Source organism: Diadema antillarum, unplaced genomic scaffold (genome assembly GCF_040938485.1).
Source record: "Diadema antillarum isolate AM-2024a unplaced genomic scaffold, OU_Dant_1.0 scf00000092, whole genome shotgun sequence".
NCBI lineage: Eukaryota > Metazoa > Echinodermata > Echinoidea > Diadematoida > Diadematidae > Diadema > Diadema antillarum.
The window spans coordinates 1,540,991-1,564,804 of record NW_027270981.1 but is presented as its reverse complement, the minus strand read 5'-3'; the positions used below and the strand labels follow the sequence as shown (position 1 = coordinate 1,564,804).

Sequence of the window (23,814 nt, the reverse complement as noted above, 5' to 3'; positions counted from 1 at the left end):
TTTTGTTCTTCGTTAGAAGCCCCCATTATGGCTGCCATCAGTGAGGCTGACCTTGACCTTCTACTGACTTTGACCTTGATTGCTTCCGCCATTGTGCAAGCAGATACACATGTATGTAAAAACATACACACATACATTTGTACAAATTATACAAAATGCTGTAGATACTCATTGTATGTTTGTGAATAAGTGTTTCCCTGCAGTGGTTTTATTTGACAGGCCATGGGGTACATGTAGTTGTGGATGTGACACAGCTTTTATTGATATTGTCATTTTCAAGTTTGTGGTTGGCAGGGAGACTCATATCTGTACTGTACATGTACATCACTGAATTTGTTGTAATTCTTGAATATATGCTTGTTAAGAAACACATATCAGAAACATGACTTCAGGCACAGGTTGTTTGTACACTGTGCACAGTAAAGTGTGAAACCTCTCCCAGTTTGTCTTGTGCGGAGATATTGTCATGTGAGATAGGGCCCCGTTGCAAGAAAGTTGCAATCAATTGCAAATAATTGCTAATTTTGAAACAACCATTCTGATTGGCTCAGGGTCCGCCCTATTAAGAAGACATGCATGCAACAATGATTTTGATTGGCCAGTGACAATCAGTTGCAAGTTGCGTTTAAACGCAAAGTTTCTAGCAACGGGGCCCTGATGTAACCTTTCAGCAACTGAAGATTCCATACATAATGGCCTAAGGTACAGCAATATTACTCTCATTTCGACAACTTTCTAAATTACATTTGTATACAATATAACATATTGTAGCTCACTGCATGTTTATTTTGTGTATTATGAGTTATATTTATTTGAAAGCCTATTCATAAGAGAATGGTGTGTCACAGAAATAATGTTGACATACTTGTGTTCACTTTGACCTCTTTCAAATGTAATTATATATTATTCTATATGAAAACAATACAAGTTGTAAAGCATAAAACTATACAAAAGCGGACAGGCGGTTTGGGGTGGTTTAGGGATTAATACAATACAAGACAGGCAGTTTCGGGTGCATTAAACCACTTGCAATGAAAGCCGAATGTACATGTATAATAGCGCGGAATTGATAACGTTCGGTGGAAATGCACATATATCACTGTATGTAATATGAGTGGGTTAGCACTGTGCATTCATCAATGCTATAATGGTGTATATATGTGCATATATTTCCCTCTCTCTTTCTTCATTGAATAATAATACCAGAAGAAAAAACTAGAATGAATTGTCAAGGGGTTTCTCCACTTACTGTGCCTGTATACATTGTGACTACTTGTTCAGTAAACCTTACCATACCGATCTCGTTTCAAGATTTGTGTGGCCATTCCCTGACGAGGAATAGCAGGAAAGGGTCCAAGCTATTGTATGCAAAACTGGGCATGACTTCTTTTTTTTTTGTACAATGTAGATACAAGGATTAAAGCCCATAACTCTGTATGTGTTCGATTGAATTCAGACAAGTAGCTAGATATTTCTGACTTTTGATATTTCAATGTGCATTTGTTCCTTCTTCTTCTTCTTTTTGATAACACACATGAAAGTCGTACTGAAAGCCGAGTGTGTGAACGGAGCACATGTGGTACATGTATGTTAGGATGTGTTTTTTTTTTTGTGTGTGTGCATACAGTTTGCGAGAATCCATTCTCAGGATACCCAATACACTGAACCTCTGTGTGGAAAAGGTCAAGCATGAAGCAAACATGCATCACGATGTGAACTGTGGGGTCCTTTAAAGGCGCATTGCGAACATTTGTGGAAGAGGGTCCAATTTCCATATACTTTGTAGTGAAAGAAATTTGTACAATCGTTGCAAGTTAGCATTATATGCCAGTACCAACGTGTCAACAATGTAAGAATTGTCAATATTGATCAGTTGCTCCTGACTACTCCAGAAACCTTCATTATTGCAGCTGACAATTTTTAGATGGCAAAGCTCCTTGTATAAAATGAACCCCAGAAGGGAAGAACAAACTACCGTAAACCAGGGATATTTTACCGTACAGTATATGTTTTTGGCTAATTTTGCATTCTGCGAAACAAGCCCCTAAATAAGAATGTGCAAAGCTTTTTGAGAGATATTGACATTTATACAAAAATAATTCCGCGAAATTATCTGATTAAGTCCATGGAATGACATTTTCATGATTTAGTGCTGTATCATTTCATTACAATATTTATCATTCATTAGTGCTTCATAAGATACAATTTGTAGAGTTTCTTGCCTGTGAGCCCTATGTTGTTTTGACTTGATTGCAGAATTTCTTTTGGCCTCTTATTCTTATAATTGGCTACACATTTTAGAAGATAGAATATTCCTGTTTCTTTCTCAAGCTGGCAAATGTTTCCAAAATTTCTCTCTGACTTTGTGCAAATTTAACGAATTGAAGAGTTTCATGTAATCTCTCTCCACAACAAAATACAGAGGTGCCTATCTGATGATGACAATGACAATTTCTGCAGAAAAATTCACCAGCACTTCATGAATTAAAAGCAAGCACATTTTTACAACTTAGTACACAAAAAGTATTCCCACACAAGTGTCCACAGTTGCAGTAACTCACATACTGTACCACTTACATGTACATTGTACATTTACCCATAAAGAATTTGAACAAAAAAGTTCATGTTCAAGAAAAAAAAAATAAGGGTAGTAAAAATGATGACTAAGTTTCATTAGTCTTGCAAAGTACCCATAGCATATATTGAACTAATTTAGTGTATTGTAAATGCCAGCATTAACATACTTCATTGTACATGTACACTTCCGTATGAATTGTGCAGTTCCTTCTGGTCGCCTCTGTTTTTCCCTTTAAAAAAAAAAATCTGGTTTAAACATCTGCCTCAAAATGATGATTCATGCACTCTCAAAATTTTTGCTTCTAGGATGTCACATTCTCATTGCCTTCTGCATGTGTAAAAGGCAAGGTTTCTCCAAGGTTTTGTGGTTTCAGTGAATGCAGGTACAGTAGATCCGGGGAAACGGTCTGTGAGAATGTGACGAAAGTCAGAAAATCTCAAACGCTTTATATTTTGTTTTTGTTTTTTTCTATGAAGTGTTGGTTGAGATCATGTGCCAGTCTGTGTAGGAACTCATGGACAATTTGTGAGGTCCAAATCCTTGTTCCAAAATTAAATCGTGCATTACCGAGTGCAGGATATGTGCAGATAATGGACATAAAACTACGTTTCTTGGAAATTTGAATGACACGAAATTACGCAAATCTCGATTTGTGGTTCGAAACGGAACCAATTTTACCTTCTAGTGGTTTCCTTGCAATGTGAACCTTGTGATGTAACAAATTGTACTACGTACGGTACATGTGTTTCATAAAGTGTTTTAAGAGTGACCTTGTCCTGATGAAGTCCAAGCATGCCAACTTGCCAGTAAACTGACATTGAAATCTGTTACCAGTTAGAGTATTGTGCGTGCCTGAATTTAATTGGCTTTCCAGGCAAAACTGTAGGGAGATGACTCATTTTAGGAGTTAATTAACGAGATGAACTACTCAGGGTTTGTTTCCATACAATTGTACTCTTATCAAGCAAGCTTTCCAAGAAGCCATTGCAAGGCTGTGTAGAAATATGAGGGGAAGTCCCATGAAACTGTACTACAATACAAATTGTTTTTGTTTTGGGGGCTTTGTTTGTCAATGCAGCAAAAAAATAAAACGAAAATACAAAAAAAAAAATATCACTGTTGTCTAATCTATTTAACATGTCTTGCAAAATCATTCGTTAACACTTTTCAGAAAGTTTTAAATGGTAATTTAATCCGATAATAGTCAGAATACTGTTTGTTTTTGTTAATTGTTCAATGCAGTAATCTAATTGTTGCAGTATGTAAAATAAAGTAATATTATAAAGTACATGTACACTAACCTTGTATTCTGATCCCACTTGCATTGTTATCTGTTGCATACTGTATCTACACTGTATAAATAGGCCTAGCTGGAGGTATGTAGGTTGATAGCATTTCTGCTTTTAATGTAATCTTGTGCCTGTGAAATCCCCGCAACATGAGACCTTTTGCAAACCAACATTTCAGGATGGTTTGTAACCCTGAATTTCCCTTGGTCGTTCATCAGTGACAATACCCTTCATCACTGTCTGAATTAGGGCTCTAACACCACTCCCGGCATTTTAATTTGTACCAAGGTGAGCACTATGAAATTGTGGTGCACTGTCCCCCGCCAAGGATGATTGTGTTGTTGTGTGTAATTATCCAAGTCCAGATGTACACCGTATATCCTCTTACTAAGTATTATTACCCTCCGATTGTGCTTATCAAGCGCAAAGGTTGTGATTGCATTTCCTTTCTGTTTTTGCTTTTGTTTTAATTCTATCGAGAAAGTACACTGATGTTAACTTGGCGCATGCAACTGTTTACTGCGGTACTAGTACTGTAAAACATGATATATTCGCGGCATGAATTTTTCGCGAATTGGAGCCGACAGCCTTTTTCGTGGCATAAAATTTTCGCGAAGTGCCACTGGCGTTCAATGCATATAGTGTAAACAAGGACTTTCGCGTGCATTTTAATTTCGCGAATCTTGGCGCTCGCGAAATTCGCGAAATTAAAGTGCACGCGAAAATTCCTCGTTTTACAGTATACAAAGATTGTGGAGAGATTTAAACTGTGAAGTTTCTCAGTTAATTCAATGCTATCACATTATGAATTGTATTTCCTGTTTGACTGCAAAGTACAAATGGCATTCTGTAAAACAGCCATGTCATAGATCCCTCTTATAGCCTCTCAATCAGATACATGACTCTCAGCATGAAGAGTTAAATGGCGAAACAAGTTAACTCCATTTTTAAATAAAATTTTAGATATTTGCAATTAAAACTTAAAAAAAAATGAAAGTAATGAAAAAATTGGGATTTTTTCATCATAACTTTAAAGGGGAAGGCTAGTAACTGATCAGTGGGAATCAGTGGAAATGCTGGGAGATGATTGTTCCAATCCTTATGGGATTCATTCAAGAGTTCATTGTATATCTATTGTTGTTTGAAAATGATTTGCTTCAGAACGGTCTCATATTCAAGTAATGTGCAGATTAATGCTCCGTCACTGACCAGGGACGCTAACCTGGAAGCATTAAACTGCACATTACTTGAATATGAGACCATTCTGAAGCAAATCATTTTCACACAACAATAGATATACAATGAACTCTTGAATGAATCCCATAAGGATTGGAACAATCATCTCCCAGCATTTCCACTGATTCTCACTGATCAGTTACTAGCCTTCCCCTTTAAGAGCATTCCTTGTTATGTAACAGTAAAGGCATAACTGGACTAAAGCTCTGTCTGATAGACTTATACATTAAAATGATTGAAAATTCCACTTAACCCGTTTTGCAATCAAGCTCTGGTATGTACAAACATTGTACTCTTGTGCTCCACTTTCTCAATCATGTTTTAGAAGTCAGACTGTTCAGATTGCTGTCACATAGGTCAAGCAAAACTTGATTAGAAAACACATCCAGTCTATACCCTTGATCAAACATGCCTTCAGAAACATTCTGGTATTGGGCGAAAGCATGATTTTAGTTTGCTTTTCTTACAAAACTTGCAAGATTCGCATGAAATGAGACTGGTAAGCGTGTTGTTAAATGGTCCTCTGTGTAAGTCTGAAACCTGTCACAGAGTCGTCCAAGTGAACTTGGCTGTATCTGATCGGCTTGGTTATGTCACCAGTTGGAGTATCATCTGGTTACATAACACTTCAATTCACGCTGGCAGTTGTGCTTTGAGTCAATACCATCATGGGTACTGTAGGCATCCAGGAAGTGCAGTTAGTTATGTACCATTCAATTCAATAGTGTTAAGATATACAGGGTACTACCACATACCAGCATATTGTCCAATGTACTTAGAGATGATTTGCCTGACAATGACACAATTGTCATTGCCCAATTTGCATAGTGTATGTATTACAGAATCATTTTTTTCTTTTTTTGATAGTACTTATACTTGTTATGTAATTTTGCAGTAAATTTTAAGACAAAAAAGGCTAAATTTTCTTGCTTGTTTTACATGTATTCTGCCAAGCAAATACAGTGTGTAGTATAAAAAAGATACCATGTTTTGTTTTGTTGGTTTGTTTGTTTGATTTTTCAACAGTCAATCAAATCAAGATAACAGCGATTTAGGAACAGCAGAGTTTCATCCGTAGGAAGGCATATCCTTGACCAAGCACAAGAAATGAATGGTTTTCACCGTCTGTCTGAACATCAGTTTATTTTATTTTTTCTTGTTTGATTGATGGTGTCCTGCTTGTTATTACAGAATATTCATATTGAATGACCAGTGTCCATGACTGTAAGATTGAAATGCATGCTATGCAGATACTTTAATAGGCCTGTACACCAGATACATCTATATTCATGGCATAAAATTTTTGCAAATTGGAGCTGAAGTATTAAAGGTACAGTACATATTACGTGTGTACATGCAGGGAGGTGCCCTGGTACATATTACTCCCTGGAGGCACTGTGAAAGGTTTTGAATGAAAATATGTTGATTACACATTGCAACTCCTCAAATGAATATCATCACTGCAGTGTAGTCAATGCATGCTCATGATGAAATATTGATAGTCGTGAGTCACAGAAGAAAATGTGTTTAGGTTCAAGGTGACAACAAGACCCTGAAAATAGACTGAAATAGAAATCAGGGAACTACTTTAGTTTGCCCAACACAAAGTGGGAGTATGGTGGTTGGTGGTTAAGTCTCAATCTTGATTCACGCTACACTGTATGCTCATGGGCATCGTCACTGGCAAATGGAATTTGCACAAAATTTAGAAGGACGAGACATGAAAACTCGTCACATTGAGGACGAGTTAGGTGATACGCTTGTGGTCATCAGATGACAGTCATCTGTGATCGACAAAGAAAAATATGTGATATAGGCACCTTGAAGTTATATTGAGCGTGCATGCGAAACCGTTTCTGTAACCACTCGGCCACGGGTCATCCACGGAAATGGTAAGACAAAAAAAAAACAATGTATAGATATAACAGGGGGAAAGTCAATGCCCACTCAACCAACGTGGCCGTGTGAACATCTATTGCATTGCTAGACGGAAAAGCGGCCTTGTAACGACTGAGGTCGCTATGCCATTTCTGGCAACTTGGGAAAAATACGTCCCGCAGACATAAAACCTATAATCGGCTGGTTTTGATACCTTGCCTTTAATCACAATTTTCAGTGTAATGACGTCATCAAATTACAAAACAATGACATCGTCTTGAAAGACAATTGTTCAAAGTACAACACCTCAGTCGTCGTCATTACATACTATGATCGGTTTGACAAAGTCAACCTGGAAAATTTTGCTGCAGTCGAAGCAATGTGGTCTCCAACACACAAAAAAGAGGGATATGGCGTGTGTGTGTGTCTGTGTGTGTGTGTCTGTGTGTGTGTATAGGTGCGTTTATATACGAACGTGATTTCTACATGGACGAATATATAATACAAAATTGAAGAAAAAAAAAGTAAAATAGCTAAGTATTTTGTTTCGTGATCTTGTGGGGTTCGAACCCGCAACCTCAAGTCTCTGAGACGTCGCCTTTATCCACTCGGCCATACGTCTCGACGAGAAAATATGGGGAACGTAAACTTATGTATGTGAAAGATACATGAGGAATCGTTTTGTCCACATTCCATTTTCATTTTCAGTTTTAAACTGCAAAATTTTCAATCTGATGAGGAGATTTCAAAGAATAAAATGCATGATTACTGCAGCTTATTGTCTCAGCTACAACATACTAAAGTTTCAGAGGAAATGAAGCAAAATCAGCTGAGATAAAGGTGCTTAAACGTTGTCAAGTCAATGCATGCTTTAAAAAAAAATCACCTCCCATAGACATAACACGTAAACTTGTCCGATTTTGTGTCTTTACTTTTAATCACAATTTAAAGTATGATGACGTCATCAAATATCAAAACCATGACATGGACTTGAAAGGCAAATGTTCAAAGCAAAACATATCTGAATTTGGGGTAATATTAAGCTTAAACAATAGAGATACGAGCAAATGAATGTCAGAAACAGTACCTCAAAAAAATTAATTCCACTTTTTTTATTTCAAATGATGATATGATGACGTCATGAGTTTTCCTGGCAATATTGGTACTTGAAACGTTATTTCCAATTCATATGCTTTTGTAATATGCAATAGAAATATAGGGTCAATGGACGATTTAAAGAGCTATGGCGAAATAAACAAAGACATGTTTTTTCACTATATTTGCAGATAGACGCGCGCGCGGAATTTCAACTTTGACGCCAGTGCATTCCTTTGTTATAGGTCAAAATCGATCGGAAATCAATGAATATTGTTACTCAAAGTATCACAAATCCAAATCAGTCAAAAAAATTGCATTTTCATGTTAGTTACGCCCTCTGCGCGCGAAATTGCGCGGACGGACGCGCACGCGAAAAAATGTTTGAAACGCTTAAAATTGTCTGAAACTTCGAGATTTCCCATTGGGAAGTCGTTTTGAGCCTTTTAAAATTTTGACGCGCGCAAACGCGCGCGTAATGATGACCTGGGTAACTGGCGTCAAAATGTAAGATAGAGCGTGACCTGAACTTTATGTCCACCGAAAATGATACAGAAATGATATCTAGTTATGAAGTTATGATCGATCATGTGACAAGGTCCGAAAATCACAAAATGGCGCCTAGATGACGTCATAGATATGTTACTGTCATGAAAACCTTATTGTGGCTAGATATTGTTATGAGACATGTTGACTGAAAATGTCATGTTATTCCGTAATGTCATTGTTGAGATATTGACGACACAAAATGTGGCAGAAAGAAAGAAGAATAAAAAACGAGACATGAAAACTCGTCACATTGAGGACGAGTTAGGTGATACGCTTGTGGTCATCAGATGACAGTCATCTGTGATCGACAAAGAAAAGAATGTGATATAGGCACCTTGAAGTTATATTGAGCGTACATGCGAAACCGTTTCTGTAACCACTCGGCCACGGGTCATCCACGGAAATGGTAAGACAAAAAAAAAACCAATGTATAGATATAACAGGGGGAAAGTCAATGCCCACTCAACCAACGTGGCCGTGTGAACATCTATTGCATTGCTAGACGGAAAAGCGGCCTTGTAACGACTGAGGTCGCTATGCCATTTCTGGCAACTTGGGAAAAATACGTCCCGCAGACATAAAACCTATAATCGGCTGGTTTTGATACCTTGCCTTTAATCACAATTTTCAGTGTAATGACGTCATCAAATTACAAAACAATGACATCGTCTTGAAAGACAATTGTTCAAAGTACAACACCTCAGTCGTCGTCATTACATACTATGATCGGTTTGACAAAGTCAACCTGCAAAATTGTGCTGCAGTCGAAGCAATGTGGTCTCCAACACACAAAAAAGAGAGGGATATGGCGTGTGTGTGTGTGTCTGTGTGTGTGTATAGGTGCGTTTATATACGTACGTGATTTCTACATGGACGAATATGTAATACAAAATTGAAGAAAAAAAAGTAAAATAGCTAAGTATTTTGTTTCGTGATCTTGTGGGGTTCCAACCCGCAACCTTACGTCTCTGAGACGTCGCCTTTAGCCACTCGGCCATGCGTCTCGACGAGAAAATATGGGGAACGTAAACTTATGTATGTGAAAGATACATGAGGAATCGGTTTGTCCACATTCCATTTTCATTTTCAGTTTTAAACTGCAAAATTGTCAATCTGATGAGGAGATTTCAAAGAATAAAATGCATGATTACTGCAGCTTATTGTCTCACCTACAACATACTAAAGTTTCAGAGGAAATGAAGCAAAATCAGCTGAGATAGAGGTGCTTAAACGTTGTCAAGTCAATGCATGGTTTAAAAAAAAATCACCTCCCATAGACGTAACACGTAAACTTGTCCGATTTTGTGTCTTTACTTTTATCACAATTTAAAGTATGATGACGTCATCAAACTAGAAAACATCGATATGGATTTGAAAGATAGTTGTTTAATGTATAATATATTAATCGTACGTTGTCAGTTTGCTATTGACATGACGATCAATCACACGAATATGAGGCAGCTATTAGTACCTGTATGAAATTATTATAGGCATGGTTATCAAATTCCCTTAAAATTTCCTTATTATTGCTTTATTTTTACACACAGTTAAGCTATCTCTTTAAACTCGTCACAGTTTAATGAGAATCATGAACATCATACATTAGTACCATATTCAGTTCCATAGCTGATCGCGTTTGCTAATTAATTAAGATTTATTGTCTAGAATGTGCCATATGGCCAACCTGTATACACACGTGGACACACAAACACAATGCTAAATGTATGTATCAAACCTCTGTAACACAACTTTGAACTAACTGTAGAAAGTATCGCTGCACTTATCATACATACTTTTTATCATTATCTGAAACTCCACAAAAACCACTAATTGACAAATAATCATCAATACAGAAGACTGACTTAAAGGAACAATTCAAATACCTTTTTTTTACAATGTATAGCTTCTTACATGTATAAAATCAGCACAAAGTAACCACGACTACATTGTGTTACTGAATTGATATGAACAAATTTCATTTTGTTACAATATACCATGATCAGCTTGAAAAGCCCAGCCTGCAATATTTTGCAGCAGTCGAAGCAATGCAGTCTCCAACGATAAACAAAGGGATACTGTGTGAGTGTGTGCGTATAGGTGTGTTTACATGCGAACGTGACTTCTACATGGACGAAGGTGTAGTACTCCATTGAAGAAAAAAAGTAAAAAAAAATTATTTTCTTTCGTGCTCTTGTGAGGTTCGAACCCGTACGTGTGCAACCTCACGTTTCTGTGACGACACCTCTAACCACTCGGCCATACGTCTCGACGAGAAAATTAGAGGAACGTAAACTTATGTACGTGAAAGATGAATCAGGAATCGTTTCGTCCGCATTTCCATTCTCATTTTCAGTTTTAAATTGCAAAATTGTCAACCTGATGAGGAGATTTCAAAGAATAAAATGCATGATTACTGCAGCTTATTGTCACAGCTACAACATACTTAATTTTCAGAGGAAATGAAGCAAAATCATCTGAGATAAAGGTGCTTAAACGTTGTCAAGTCAATGTATGGTTTTTAAAAAAATCACCTCCCATAGACATAACACGTAAACTTGTCCGATTTTGCGTCTTTACCTTTAATCACAATTTAAAGTATGATGACGTCATCAAATTGCAAAACCATGACATGGACTTGAAAGGCAAATGTTCAAAGTAAAACATATCTGAATTTGGGGTGATATTAAGCTTAAACAATAGAGATACGAGTAAATGAATGTCAGAAAGAGTACCTCAAAAAAATTAATTCCACTTTTTTGATTTCAGATGATGATATGATGACGTCATGAGTTTTCCTAGCAATATTGGTACTTGAAATGTTATTTCCAATTCATATGCTTTTGTAATATGCAATAGAAATATAGGGTCAATGGACGATTTAAAGAGCTATGGCGACATAAACAAAAACATGTTTTTTCACTATATTTGCAGAAAGACGCGCGCGCGGAATTTCAACTTTGACGCCAGTGCATTCCTTTGTTATAGGTCAAAATCGATCGGAAATCAATGGATATTGTTACTCAAAGTATCAGAAATCCAAATCAGTCAAAAAAATTGCATTTTCATGTTGGTTACGCCCTCTGCGCGCGAAATTGCGCGGACGGACGCGCACGCGAGAAAATGTTTGAAACGCTTAGAATTGTCTGAAACTTCGAGATTTCCCATTGGGAAGTCGTTTTGAGCCTTTTAAAATTTTGACGCGCGCAAATGCGCGCGTAATGATGACCTTGGTAACTAGCGTTAAAACGTAAGATAGAGCCTGACCTGAACTTTATGTCCACCGAAAATGATACAGAAATGATATCTAGTTATGAAGTTATGATCGATCATGTGACAAGGTCCGAAAATCACAAAATGGCGCCTAGATGACGTCATAGATATGTTACTGTCATGAAAACCTTATTGTGGCTAGATATTGTTATGAGACATGTTGACTGAAAATGTTATGTTATTCCGTAATGTCATTGTTGAGATATTGACGACACAAAATGTGGCAGAAAGAAAGAAGAATAAAAAAAAAGAGAAATTTTGACAATCACAATAGGTGATACGCTGATAGCGTATCACCTAAAAAGAGAAATTTTGACAATCACAATAGGTGATACGCTGATAGCGTATCACCTAAATATATCTAAAGATGACCATCATCACACACACAAAAAAAGAAGCTATTAATGTAATGACTTTAGTATGCAGAATGATGTGGTGCAGAGACCTCCCATAAGTGGTTTGCCACAATTTTGTTCATTTTCCAGTCCATTTATGAATTGAATATAAATTGCATTATCTCGTCATTCCTAAGGGCTGTGTGCCAAGACAGCCATGGTGGTGGTTTGTTCCATTTTTCTTTTTCAATGCATATCATTATGATAGCTCTTTTCTACTCTCTGATAGGTTTATCTCCGAACCCAAATTTTTGTGGTTTATGTTATACCTCATTTCAATGTCACTGAGATGAAGATTATTTTGCCAACGTACGCCAATTTTGTAAATGCTGCTCTTCCATATGAAAAAAAAAAATGCTTCAGGTTGCTCCTGACAGCCAAAGAGCTTGAACAAGATTTACCTGACATAGCAATGGCCAGTGTATTAAACTTGATTCCAGGTATTGAGATGTCTTGTGCAGGAAAAAAGAAAATACGACAAAAAACAACAACTAATTGCTAGTTCTGGAAGGGGGGATCCATAAATCTGAAAATGTTCTGACCTCACTTTGGCATGAGAAATTACCAATATGAGTGTTTGTTTGTTTTGTTTGTTTTTTTATTTTCTACAAATGAGCAGAATGTGTCCATCATTTGAATAGATATCAGTGCAATGTTGTGACATCTTGACTTATCTTTCTACAGGATAAGTGCTTCTGCCTATTAAAAGCTTTGCATATAATTATATACAATCCCAAATATATACATTTAATACAGAACAAATTCAATCTCAAAGCATCAGTTACTCAGATAATTGCTATTTTGTATAATTGGATGATTGGATAATTGGATATTTGCTTTGTTCTTGCTTATAGGGCAGAGTAATAAGCCAGCCTATAGATATTGACTGATTTTGGGGTTTTTTTTCCCTCTACATCCCAGCATATTAAACTTTATACAGTGAGATATGATATTAACCCGTTCCAGACGGGAAGCTGGTGGCCTGTGTATCAGCTCTATGGGGATTTCAGAATTTAGTATGGAATGGGTTAACTATAAGTATAAGGCATTTTAGTGTTGCATTAAACATGAACATTTTTGTCTGCTTGATTTGGATTGTATGTGCAGTATCAGAGTGTATTCAATGCAACACCAAATTCCCTATAGGCTACTGTAGTTAAGTAGCCATGCGAAAAACACTGTGTTTTGTCTCTTCTATTGCGTGAACTGTATACTTGCTACTTGCACAAATTCTTACAAGCGCAAGTCACAACTTAGTGTAGAGTCCACCTCAAATTCTGATAGCTGCTTTTTGTAGCTGTTAATGCCTTCTGTAGATAACAATTTAACATGTACAACTGTACAGTGTACAATTGTAGATAATGATAATCATAACGGATGGCAATAAATGGAATACATTGTTAGAGGAAATATTGCACACATCTTCAATTTGTGCAATATTCCCTGATATTCCCTTCAGTGCCATCCAGTATAATATAATTATCTTTCCTTGTATCATATACTCTTCTTTCACCAGTGATGGTGTCCTTGATGTGGCTGAGTTCCATGGCTTGTGTGAAGACCTCCTGACAGATGAAAACGGTGTTCCAACAGCCAGCCAATCTAAGACACACGAAATCTTTGAGAAATTGGACGAAAACCAGGTATTCTTATGATCATCTTTCTTCTGGAAGCATGGAATTGATATTGATAAATATTAGAAAGTTAACATTAATAATTAATAAATGTCTTGTTCATATTTTTTTTATGCCTCCGCCACGAAGTGGTGCCGGAGGCATTATGTTTTCGGGTTGTCCGTCCGTCCGTCCTTCCATCCGTCCGTAATGAATTTTGTGGACAGGGTAACTACCAAAACCTTTTGAGGTATCCTAATGAAACTTGGCATGTATGTGTATTAGGGGGTGAAGTTGTGCCTATTAACTTTTGGGTGCACATGCTCAAGGTCAAAGGTCAAAAGGTCAAGGTCAAATGATTAAAATTTCACTATTTCCCCCATATCTATGCAATGCCTAAAGATATTTTCTTGAAACTTAGTGTATACATGTATTACCCAATTAAGATTCTCTAGTGAAAGTTTTGGGTCATGAGGTCAAAAGGTCAAAGGTCAAAAGGTCAAGTAAAGTATTAAAATTTTACTTTTTTCTCTATGTTGGAAATTGTTCAAGGTATCTTCATGAAACATAGTATATATGCATGTACTGACTGGCAGTGGTTATCTAGGGAATTCAGGGTTCATTGGGTCAAAGGTCAGGGGTCAAAGGTCAAGGCAATACTTCAAAATTTTACTATTTTCCTTATATTTATGCAATGCCAGCAGGATTATTTTGTTTAACTTGATGTATGCATGTATAACCCAATAGAAATTATCTGGGATTTTTTTTTTTTTTGCCAAGAAGGTCAAAGGTCAAAAGGTCAAAATGAAAGTGCTGAACTTACTTCTTTCTCCATATCTCGGAAGTGGCTCAAGTTATCTTGAAACTTAGTGCATATTTATGTATGTTCTGCCTGACAGTGATTCTCTTATAAATCAAAGGCCAGATGAAAATGATAACAATTTACTGTTCAATACAGAAATTGCACTTTTTATGCCTCCGCAACGAAGTGGCCGGAGGCATTATGTTTTCGGGTCGTCCGTCCGTCCGTCCGTCCGTCCGTACGTCCGTCCGTCCCGTTTTGTTTTTGTCGATATCTCAAGAACCGTGTGGTGGTTTTACATCAAACTTGGTATGAGGGTATATCCTTGGGGGATGATACTTTGTGTGGATTTTAAGGTCACAGGGTCAAAGGTCAAAGGTCACTGGTTATTTTGTGAAAAAAAAATTGAAATTTCATGTTTTTCTCCATATCTCGCAAATGGTTCAAGGTATCTTCATGGAACTTAGTATATATGCTTGTACCGATGGGCAGTGATTATCTAGGGAAGTTGGGGTCATGGGTCAAAGGTCAGGGGGTCAAAGGTCAAGGTCAACTCCTCAAAATATCACTACTTTCCTTAAAATGCAATATGCCTGAAGGGTTTTTTTTTTCCAAACTTGATGTATGGCATGTATTACCCAATATATATTTTTGGGGAAGTTTCTTGCCAAAAGGTCAAAGGTCAAAAGGTAAAAGGTCAAGTGAAAGTGCTAAATTGCACTTTTTCCTCCATATCTCGAAAGTACATTGTAACTCAAGGTATCGTCATGAAACTTACATATTTATGCATGTTCAACCTAACAGTGATTCTCTTTGGAACTGTGAGGTCAAAGGTCAAAGGCCAGGTTTAGATAATGCTATTTTCCCATTTGATACTGAAATTATGCTTTTTCTCAATACCTTGAAAATTACTCAATGCATAGACTTATAAAAGGGTCAAAAGTCAAGTAAAAATCATCAGTTCCCCAAATACCTGCACTCTGACATTTTAATCATTCATCCAATTGAACCTAGTTCTAGAAAAAGTGAACATTCAGCACATTTGTGTCAAACCTGTCATTTTAATATTTTGCCAATTGTGTGAAACTGTCATCACACATTGTCAAGACATTGTACTATAGACCTATTAGGAGAACCATGCATTATGGCGGAGGCATATCAGTAGCCGTAGCGATATATCTAGTTCTCCATACCTTGAAAATTACTCGGTGCATAAACTTATGAAAGGGTCAAAGTCAAGTTAAAGTTCTTAAATCCCCAAGTACATGCTCTCCTCCAATTCATCCAATTAAACATACACGTGTAGGTCAAGGAAGGTAAACATTCAATACATTTGTGACAAACATGTCATTTTGATATTTTGCCAATTTTGTGAAAATGTAATCACACATTGTCCACATGTACTATAGACCCATTAGGAGAATCATGCATTATGGCGGAGGCATACCAGTCGCCATAGCGACATTTCTAGTTAATACAAGCTGTGCATCTGACATTGTAGGACATCATATACCAGTACATAATATAACACATACTTGATTAAATGCTGTAGTGTATTGTAGTACATAATTAAATGTTGTAATATACACACCTTTGTATGTGAAGGTGTTATTACCAGCATGCTAGATGGGTGCTGTGTTTCCCCTGTGTGTGTATTTTTTCTAATTCGAAAGCATTTCGCGTGAGTATGTGGCTGTCACATGGAATAATTATGTGTTTGGTTGTGCTCTCTGAGGGCACTGTCAGTCACAAGTACAGTGTGTACTATGATGATTTTTTTTTTACACCTACATAGTAGCATGCATGGGCATAATGAATTTACTATCAAAAGTGCATTCAATAACTGCAACATACAAATACTAACAAAATTCATTACATTCTTTTCAGCACAATGCATTGGTAAATATTAACAGTTTTGTTTTGTTTGTTTGTTTTTTTGCTTTGCTGTTCAATTTCCCTGATATTAAAAGCATATTTCTTTTGTATTTCCCCAGCATCACTTTAGATAAGATATTTGTCATTGTTTTTGTCTGACATGTACGGTTTAAATGCTGCTTATCTTTATTATTTTTTTTCAAGACACATGGCACAAATGTTGGGATTGAGAATGAGTAATTGCAAGTATATTTGTATTAAAGCTTCTATATGTATACAGTGTGTAGTATTTTGATACATGCTTTTGGACTGGGATGATTTGGAAAATGAAATTGATCATTACTTTTTAGTAGTACAGTGTACTACAAACTGATCAGAGCTACATTGTACCAATGTGGAATACCAATACCAATGGAATATTCCTGGAATCACCCTGATTTTGATACTCCTTGTCCAAATGTTGGCAGCCCAGAAACGACGCACGTTGCACAGTATGCAACATTTGCTATCAGTATTGTGTTTAAATTCATGGAGCTATAGGAGGCAGATGTCAGAGGTACTATGCCGATCACCAATTTTTCCTCTTCCTGCGTTCTCTTTCAGGATGGTAGAATAGATGCAGATGAGTTTCACATTCTTTGGAGGTACTGGCTCCCTATGGTAAGTCAGCACACTTTCTTGTTTTTATGTTGTACTATCCAGTGTGATCAAAAGAGTTTATACTCTTTTAAAATGAATAGAATCACAACTCACAGTGTATTTGCTTTTTTAGTGGTCACTCATGTAGTCATCTATTTTGGCAAAATTTTAAATAGAAGTCAGAAGTGTACCTGGTATCTTAATGTTGTGAGGGCTACTGGTAATTCTTCACTGAAGTACTCGGTGCCAGGTGAAAGCTGTATTTGTGCATCATGAAATGATATATAGTCACAGGAAATTATGACCACAATATTAGTGTCTTTTCCAGACTCGGCTGTTTACCATGCTTTTTAGATTGGGTATTAATACGCAGCTTGAACAATCAGTGTGTTCTGAACCACTAGTGAACTTGTTTGCGCATAAGATACATACATTGTATGAATGTGTGGATGTACAGTGGTGGTGGTGGCAAAAACTCAATATATAACCGGGGATTTACAGAGAGAGAGAGAGAGAGAGGGAGAGAGAGAGAGAGAGGATACGGGAGGGGATATACTGGTATGTTCTGTACATGGAATGACCTAATCTTCCATGGTAGATCTGCATTGATGTAGGTATGCACAATGTCGGTCATGAGCGGCTGGTTTATGGAAGGGGGTTACCATTGTGTATAGGATTCAGCGCCTACTTTCTACTACACACACTCGACTTTTTTTTTGGGGGGGGGGAGAACTCTGATCGACCCAAACCATCCATGCAGGAATGGATGATTTGTTTTTTTTCCAATGATCAGGATGACTGCATCTTCCTTCATTTCTTTGTGACATGATTGTTTTTCCCTGCTGAAGCATCATGTCATGACGAGGGGGGTCAAACCATTACTTTCACAAAAGGTCTAACACAAAATTATATGGCTCAGTACACAACTTATTTTAACCAATTCAACCTTGGAAGCAGCGTGTGACTGCAACAAGACTCATTTTCTTCTTCATGTTCTCTTGTGGTTGTCATAGCCACGGTAACACTGGCAACATATTGAGAAGTTTAAGTTTAGTTTTGCCAGTGTGACTGCAAACTTCCTGCGAAACTTCCCACTCAAACTAGGGATATTCCCCACCCCCGCAAAACTTCTCGATCTTATGCCAGTGTGAATGCTAGAAACCTAAACTTCGCAAAGTTTGTCATGTGACCAGTCCACCACCTGTTTTCTGGCTGTGCCTCCGAAGCATGTGGCCATTGTGATGTACAGGTGTTCATTGTTTCATCACAATCACTATAGCCATCAGACTGCATACTCTTTCTTCTTCCTTGCGCACGTGCACCAATGAGCCAAGCTTCTCGATCCAAAGATCGAGAAGCTTGGCTGCCAGTGTGAACGGACGACAAAAGATCGCGAAGACTTCGTGATCTTGTCTTTGCGATCTTAAACTTCTCAATCCTTTGCCAGCGTGACCGAAGCTACTGTAATGTGTGACATGACTCAAAGGGTTCAGCATTTGATTCGGGTGCAGACAATATACACAGCTTTGGTCCTGGAATTATGAATTCAAAATATCACTTCTTCAAAAGTTCCCTACAGCTACAGGTTAATGATACCTGTCAATATTGAATAGAAATGTGACAGCATTTTATCTGTACATCTTATGTATTTGCATCCAGATAAAATGCCAAATGCAATACTGCAGTAGATCTATTATTGCATATTGCATTCAGATGACATGCCAAATGCAATTGTGCTGCAGTAGATCTATTATCATCTACAAAGTTATATAAATGCCTATTATCATGCCATGTTTACTATTTTCATTAGTTTGATTATTTATGAAAATGGACAGAAATTAAGGTTGCAGTCACTGAGAAACAAACAGGGTTTTGTTTTGTTTGACTGTATGCTTGTTATCATCTCATGTTTACCACTTTCTTTTGAGTATTCATGAAAATGGACGAAAATTATGGGTGAGGTCACTGAGAAATGAAGAGAGTTTTGTTTTGTCTGTTTGTTTTTTAGTTGCTTTGCAACAAAGCACTCCCAAATATGTGAGAATAATTCCAATCAGTTGATATACAAATTGTACAGTGTCGTGCTGAAGTGTCCCACACTAATATTCATGCTGGTCTTCATAAAAATTTGCTTCTATTTCCGGTCTTTGTAATTATGTCATCACGACTGTGCGGCGTAACTTTTTAAATTGATGGTTCCGTAACTGCACGATATGGGCAATATTTTGCTGACTTCACTCCACTCGCTGTATATCTGGATATTGGCAGTATGCTAAACCTCGTTAGGAGAATATTTCCCCCGATGGTTTAATGGCAGTTTTAATGCTAGGGATGCGTAGCTTTTATGGGTCAGTTTGTCCACTGAATGCAATTAGATTTATAGTATAAGTTCATTACAAATAAATTGATGTGAAGCACAGCATCATCAGCCATGAAAACAAACACGGGAGTAATTAGGCTGTGGGCTTCAAAAGGTGGCCCCTGGACTCGGCGGTTGCCATGGCGTCAACAGTCACGCCTGTTTGGCTTGCATTATCATGGACACCTTCCCCCCTGACGTTCAGGGACGTCCACTGCACGCAACTATTGTCAGTGTGCCCTTTAATTTATGTCACATCTGGCGATTAATTTGAGAAAAAGGATCCATGTCTATAGATGCAGTCCGATGCTCGTGAACATACGGAGGTAGTGTGGCTAACCAATTCATGTTGGGGACATTTACTTGATTGGTATCATGGTACTTACAAAATGACATTTTTCTTCATCCGTCTGACAGTATATGATGCACATTTCGTCATTTGCTATAATTGCCATTAAAAAAAAGATTAAATGACCTTCAGCAAGCAATTTTGCAATATTAATTTACCTACCGCTGGTACGGTAGACACCAATGATCATAAGGCATTTTGTTTCTTGCAGTAGCAGTAATTCAAAACAGATACAGGGGAAACTCGGTATAACGAACACTGCTGTACCGAGACATCGGTTATTACGAGGAAATTTTCCCGGTCCCAAATTTCCTTCCACACAAGTCTATGTAAAATGCTACTCTTATAGCGAGATCGGCTATAACGAAATGACTGCTATAACGAGATAAATTTTGAGACTTCCAAACAAAGAAAAACATAGCCAATCAAACCTGTTATAGCGAGGTAAAGCAAAATGTCTTCGGGAAAAGCTTTACTTCGCCTGTGCTATCACCTTCCGAGATTGTAAAGCTCGATGCGCCAAAAACTGTCTTGTACACACATTATTTTCTTCAGTGCACTCCAGCTTTAGCACCGCATGTTGTACATGTATGTGTGTGTGCGCGCGCACACTGATACATGCAGAAAATGTGATGGGACGGCCATATGTATACATGACATCATCATGACGTTAAGCAGGTGTGAGGCAATCTGATGCTGTGATTGGCTTTCTACGTAGGGAATTCCCCGTCTTTACACACACGCAGTCACATTGTGCTTACAGAATATGTCATATTCCACACACAACACACAACCACATACCAATCCACAGCCGATCTTGACACAATCGCAAGCTATATGAATTTACAAATTCAAACATCTACAATTAATAAGAAACACATTCTTGATATTGGATTTCATTGGTGAAAAACATCTTCTTACCCATAAAGGTGAGTAATTCTCTCACACACATTATCAAGTTATCAGTATTGATTGAAAGATGATGGGTAGTCCCACATGTGCAAATTAATGTCTTTATGTTATGCTTTCTTTTATGCCTACTGATATAACGAGATATCGGCTATAACGAGGAAAATGACTCGGTCCCGACCATCTCGTTATATCGAGTTTCCACTGTATTAGACCTTTTTGCTGCCAAAAAAAAAAAATAATAATTTCATTTTAACAAACCTGTACTGAGTCTCGTTGAGGTTTCAATCAATTGGGTTTTAGACTGTTCATCCTTTTGGATGCCTTTGTGGATTTTTGATATGCAGTGTGAAAATCTTTCATGTGGTTATACTTGTTTTGAATTCCCCACTTCACCCTTGCTGTTCCTTGTTTGTGATGATTGGCACAGATGTCTTGAAACTAACTGTCAGTGAATAGAAAAGTACCTAGTCCCTATTGTGTTACATTGGCCTCCCAGGCCTGGTTGACTGAGGCACATTGCTACACCCTAATGGGCTTGCTAATCTACAACTATGTCAAGTTTGGATGGATTGCTGAATGCAGATTAAAAACTTGACATGTATTGGGCTATGACGTAAAGGAGTGTCAAAGCCAATAAAATTCCAACCCTCTTCGCCAGTTAACTGACCAAGCATGAGACCAAAGCCAGACCAGAGCCAAGTCAAAGCCGGGTCAGAGCCAGGCTAAGATCCAACCCAGGAATAGTCAAAAGTGTTGAACAGGTAGGCAGATTTAACAAGGTTTACACTGTATCCTCCTACTTTTGACCCCAGATCCTCGCCCCAAAGTCAGCCTTCATCGTGGTGGATGTGCAGCATGACTTCATTGATGGATCGCTTGCTGTCAACGAGGGGGAGACGATCGTACCCATCATTAACAAGTGAGAATGAAGTGTGCCATGAGCAAATATTTTTAAAGTTCATTTGTAATATTTTCATGGAAAGAGGCCATTTCAGCAGGAGATCAAAGTGAAATGCCACTTCACATTCAAATTGACTTAACCTGATTAAATGTAACTGATTGATTTAACTGATTGACTGATTGTCAGACTGATTTAATTCAGTCAAGTATTCAACAGAGTGGTAGAAGTACCATCTGAGTTAAAGAAGAAAGAAGTTGAATTTACAAATTCTTATTTGTTCCCAAAATAGTGATGTTGGTCATGATCACTTATGCAAATTGAATGAGGTATTGGTAGCATTGTGTCACAACTCTCCTTTTGAAAACAACAACAATAAGCTACTAAAAGAGTAATATTTGGGGTGATAGTCGAAAACTAGAAGCCCTTCCTCTTAAAAATAATCAGTTCTGTGCTGTAACTACTCTTGAATTTGTTGCCTAGGATACAATTTGTTTTTGCAATTTCATTTCAGATGTAGAATTTAGTGAAGGATTTTGTGTATGGCACTAGGCAACTCAGTGAGAGTTTCCCTCTTTAATGGCTTGTCCTTGAATTCATAATCGTATCTTATTCATAGTATTACATATTCCTTAGATATAAACGGGAGGAATTATGTGAATTGAAGTGATGGATTTGGAGTGTTTTCTGTACAATAACTTTTTTTTTTTGGCTATCTGCCATGCAATACCTAAAAACAGTTTGGTCACATCCCGTAAAGGTTCGACTCTGTGGAGCATGATAGCAAACTGTCAATCAGTGTCATTTACAGTTGAAGTGAGCAAGATATTCAGTGAATACATAGATAAGATGTACAACTGCTGTTCTTCTTTACTACCTTTTCAATGTAATGCCTTTTCATCATACTCATGTACACATTTGACTGGCATCTACACATTGTGCATTGAGATGTACGCAGTTGTGAGAGTTTCAATCTGTATGTATTTTGCTGTTATTTGCCATTTTTGTTAAGAATCATCAAAATAGTACAGTTTGGTCACATTTCATGCTCATTTCACCAGCATTATTGACAATGTGCATGATTATTTATAGTTTTTTCTACCCATAAGACTTGCAGCCTGTGTATACTTAGCAATTGTTTTCTATTCTGGGGACAAGTTTTGTCTAGAATCATCAAAATAATATGGTTTGATCATGTTTCATGCACATTTCACTTTCATCGTGATGACAATGTGCCAGATTAATTGGACCTTCTTTCTCCCAGCAGGAATTACACCCTATTTGAATTCTATGTTTTCGAATTTTCTTTAGAATCATCGAGGCAGTGCCGTTCAGCCAGGTTATGTACACGTTTGATTGGCATCCAGACGACCACATATCATTCTTCAAAAACCTGGGGCTAAGAGAGCTCAGTCCGTCGTCGCCAGTAAGTCAAGCTTGTGATAGCAGCATAGGGAAATATATGTTCTGTGTTGATATGATCTCAGGGCTTCAGCAGTAATTATTAAAAGTTGAAGTGTATTTGTTATAAGGCAGCAGAAAAACAAAAACAAAAACAGGAAGTCATACTACAGCACTACTTTGGTTTTTATTTCATGGTTATGTGAAAGAGGACACAGTAATGCAATATATGTAATGCAATATGTAATTTAAAGGTAAACTCGAGCTAGCAAAATGCCTTTGAGATCAACATTTTAAACCGGCTGATCCAGGAAGTAGAATATGTAAAAACATAAGGGAGGAAATGAATTCCAGGTTGAAATAATCACAAGGCTACAGGAAAATTTGATCGAAGTACCAGTGTAATGTTTAGAAGCCACCAGAAAACAACAACAACATAGTATCTTTGCTTTTACTTTAACATGACAAAAACAAAATGCACTATATTTTACATGAACTCTAGCTGGCAGTATATTCTCGAGATCAAAAAAATGAAAATCTTATTAGTTTTTACAGTAAGTATAGTACTTTCATGATGAGAGATATAAATCTATAGATAATTAATTAAATGGCATCGGAGAATTGAAATAAATCCAAGTAGACAAGTTCTCCATTCCCTCTTTGGACAATAGCACTT

General features: G+C 37.3%; 1 protein-coding gene across 1 annotated transcript in view; it reads left to right on the top strand.

Moving 5' to 3' along the window:
* LOC139718271 (nicotinamidase-like) overlaps positions 1-23,814 on the top strand; it is a 51,813-nt gene that overhangs the window by 21,073 nt on the left and 6,926 nt on the right. Inside the window, exons 2-5 of the mRNA XM_071629753.1 lie at positions 13,807-13,933; positions 17,184-17,240; positions 21,652-21,758; positions 23,049-23,163. Of these exons, the coding sequence (XP_071485854.1) occupies positions 13,807-13,933; positions 17,184-17,240; positions 21,652-21,758; positions 23,049-23,163 (406 nt within the window). The remainder of the gene's footprint in view (positions 1-13,806; positions 13,934-17,183; positions 17,241-21,651; positions 21,759-23,048; positions 23,164-23,814) is intronic.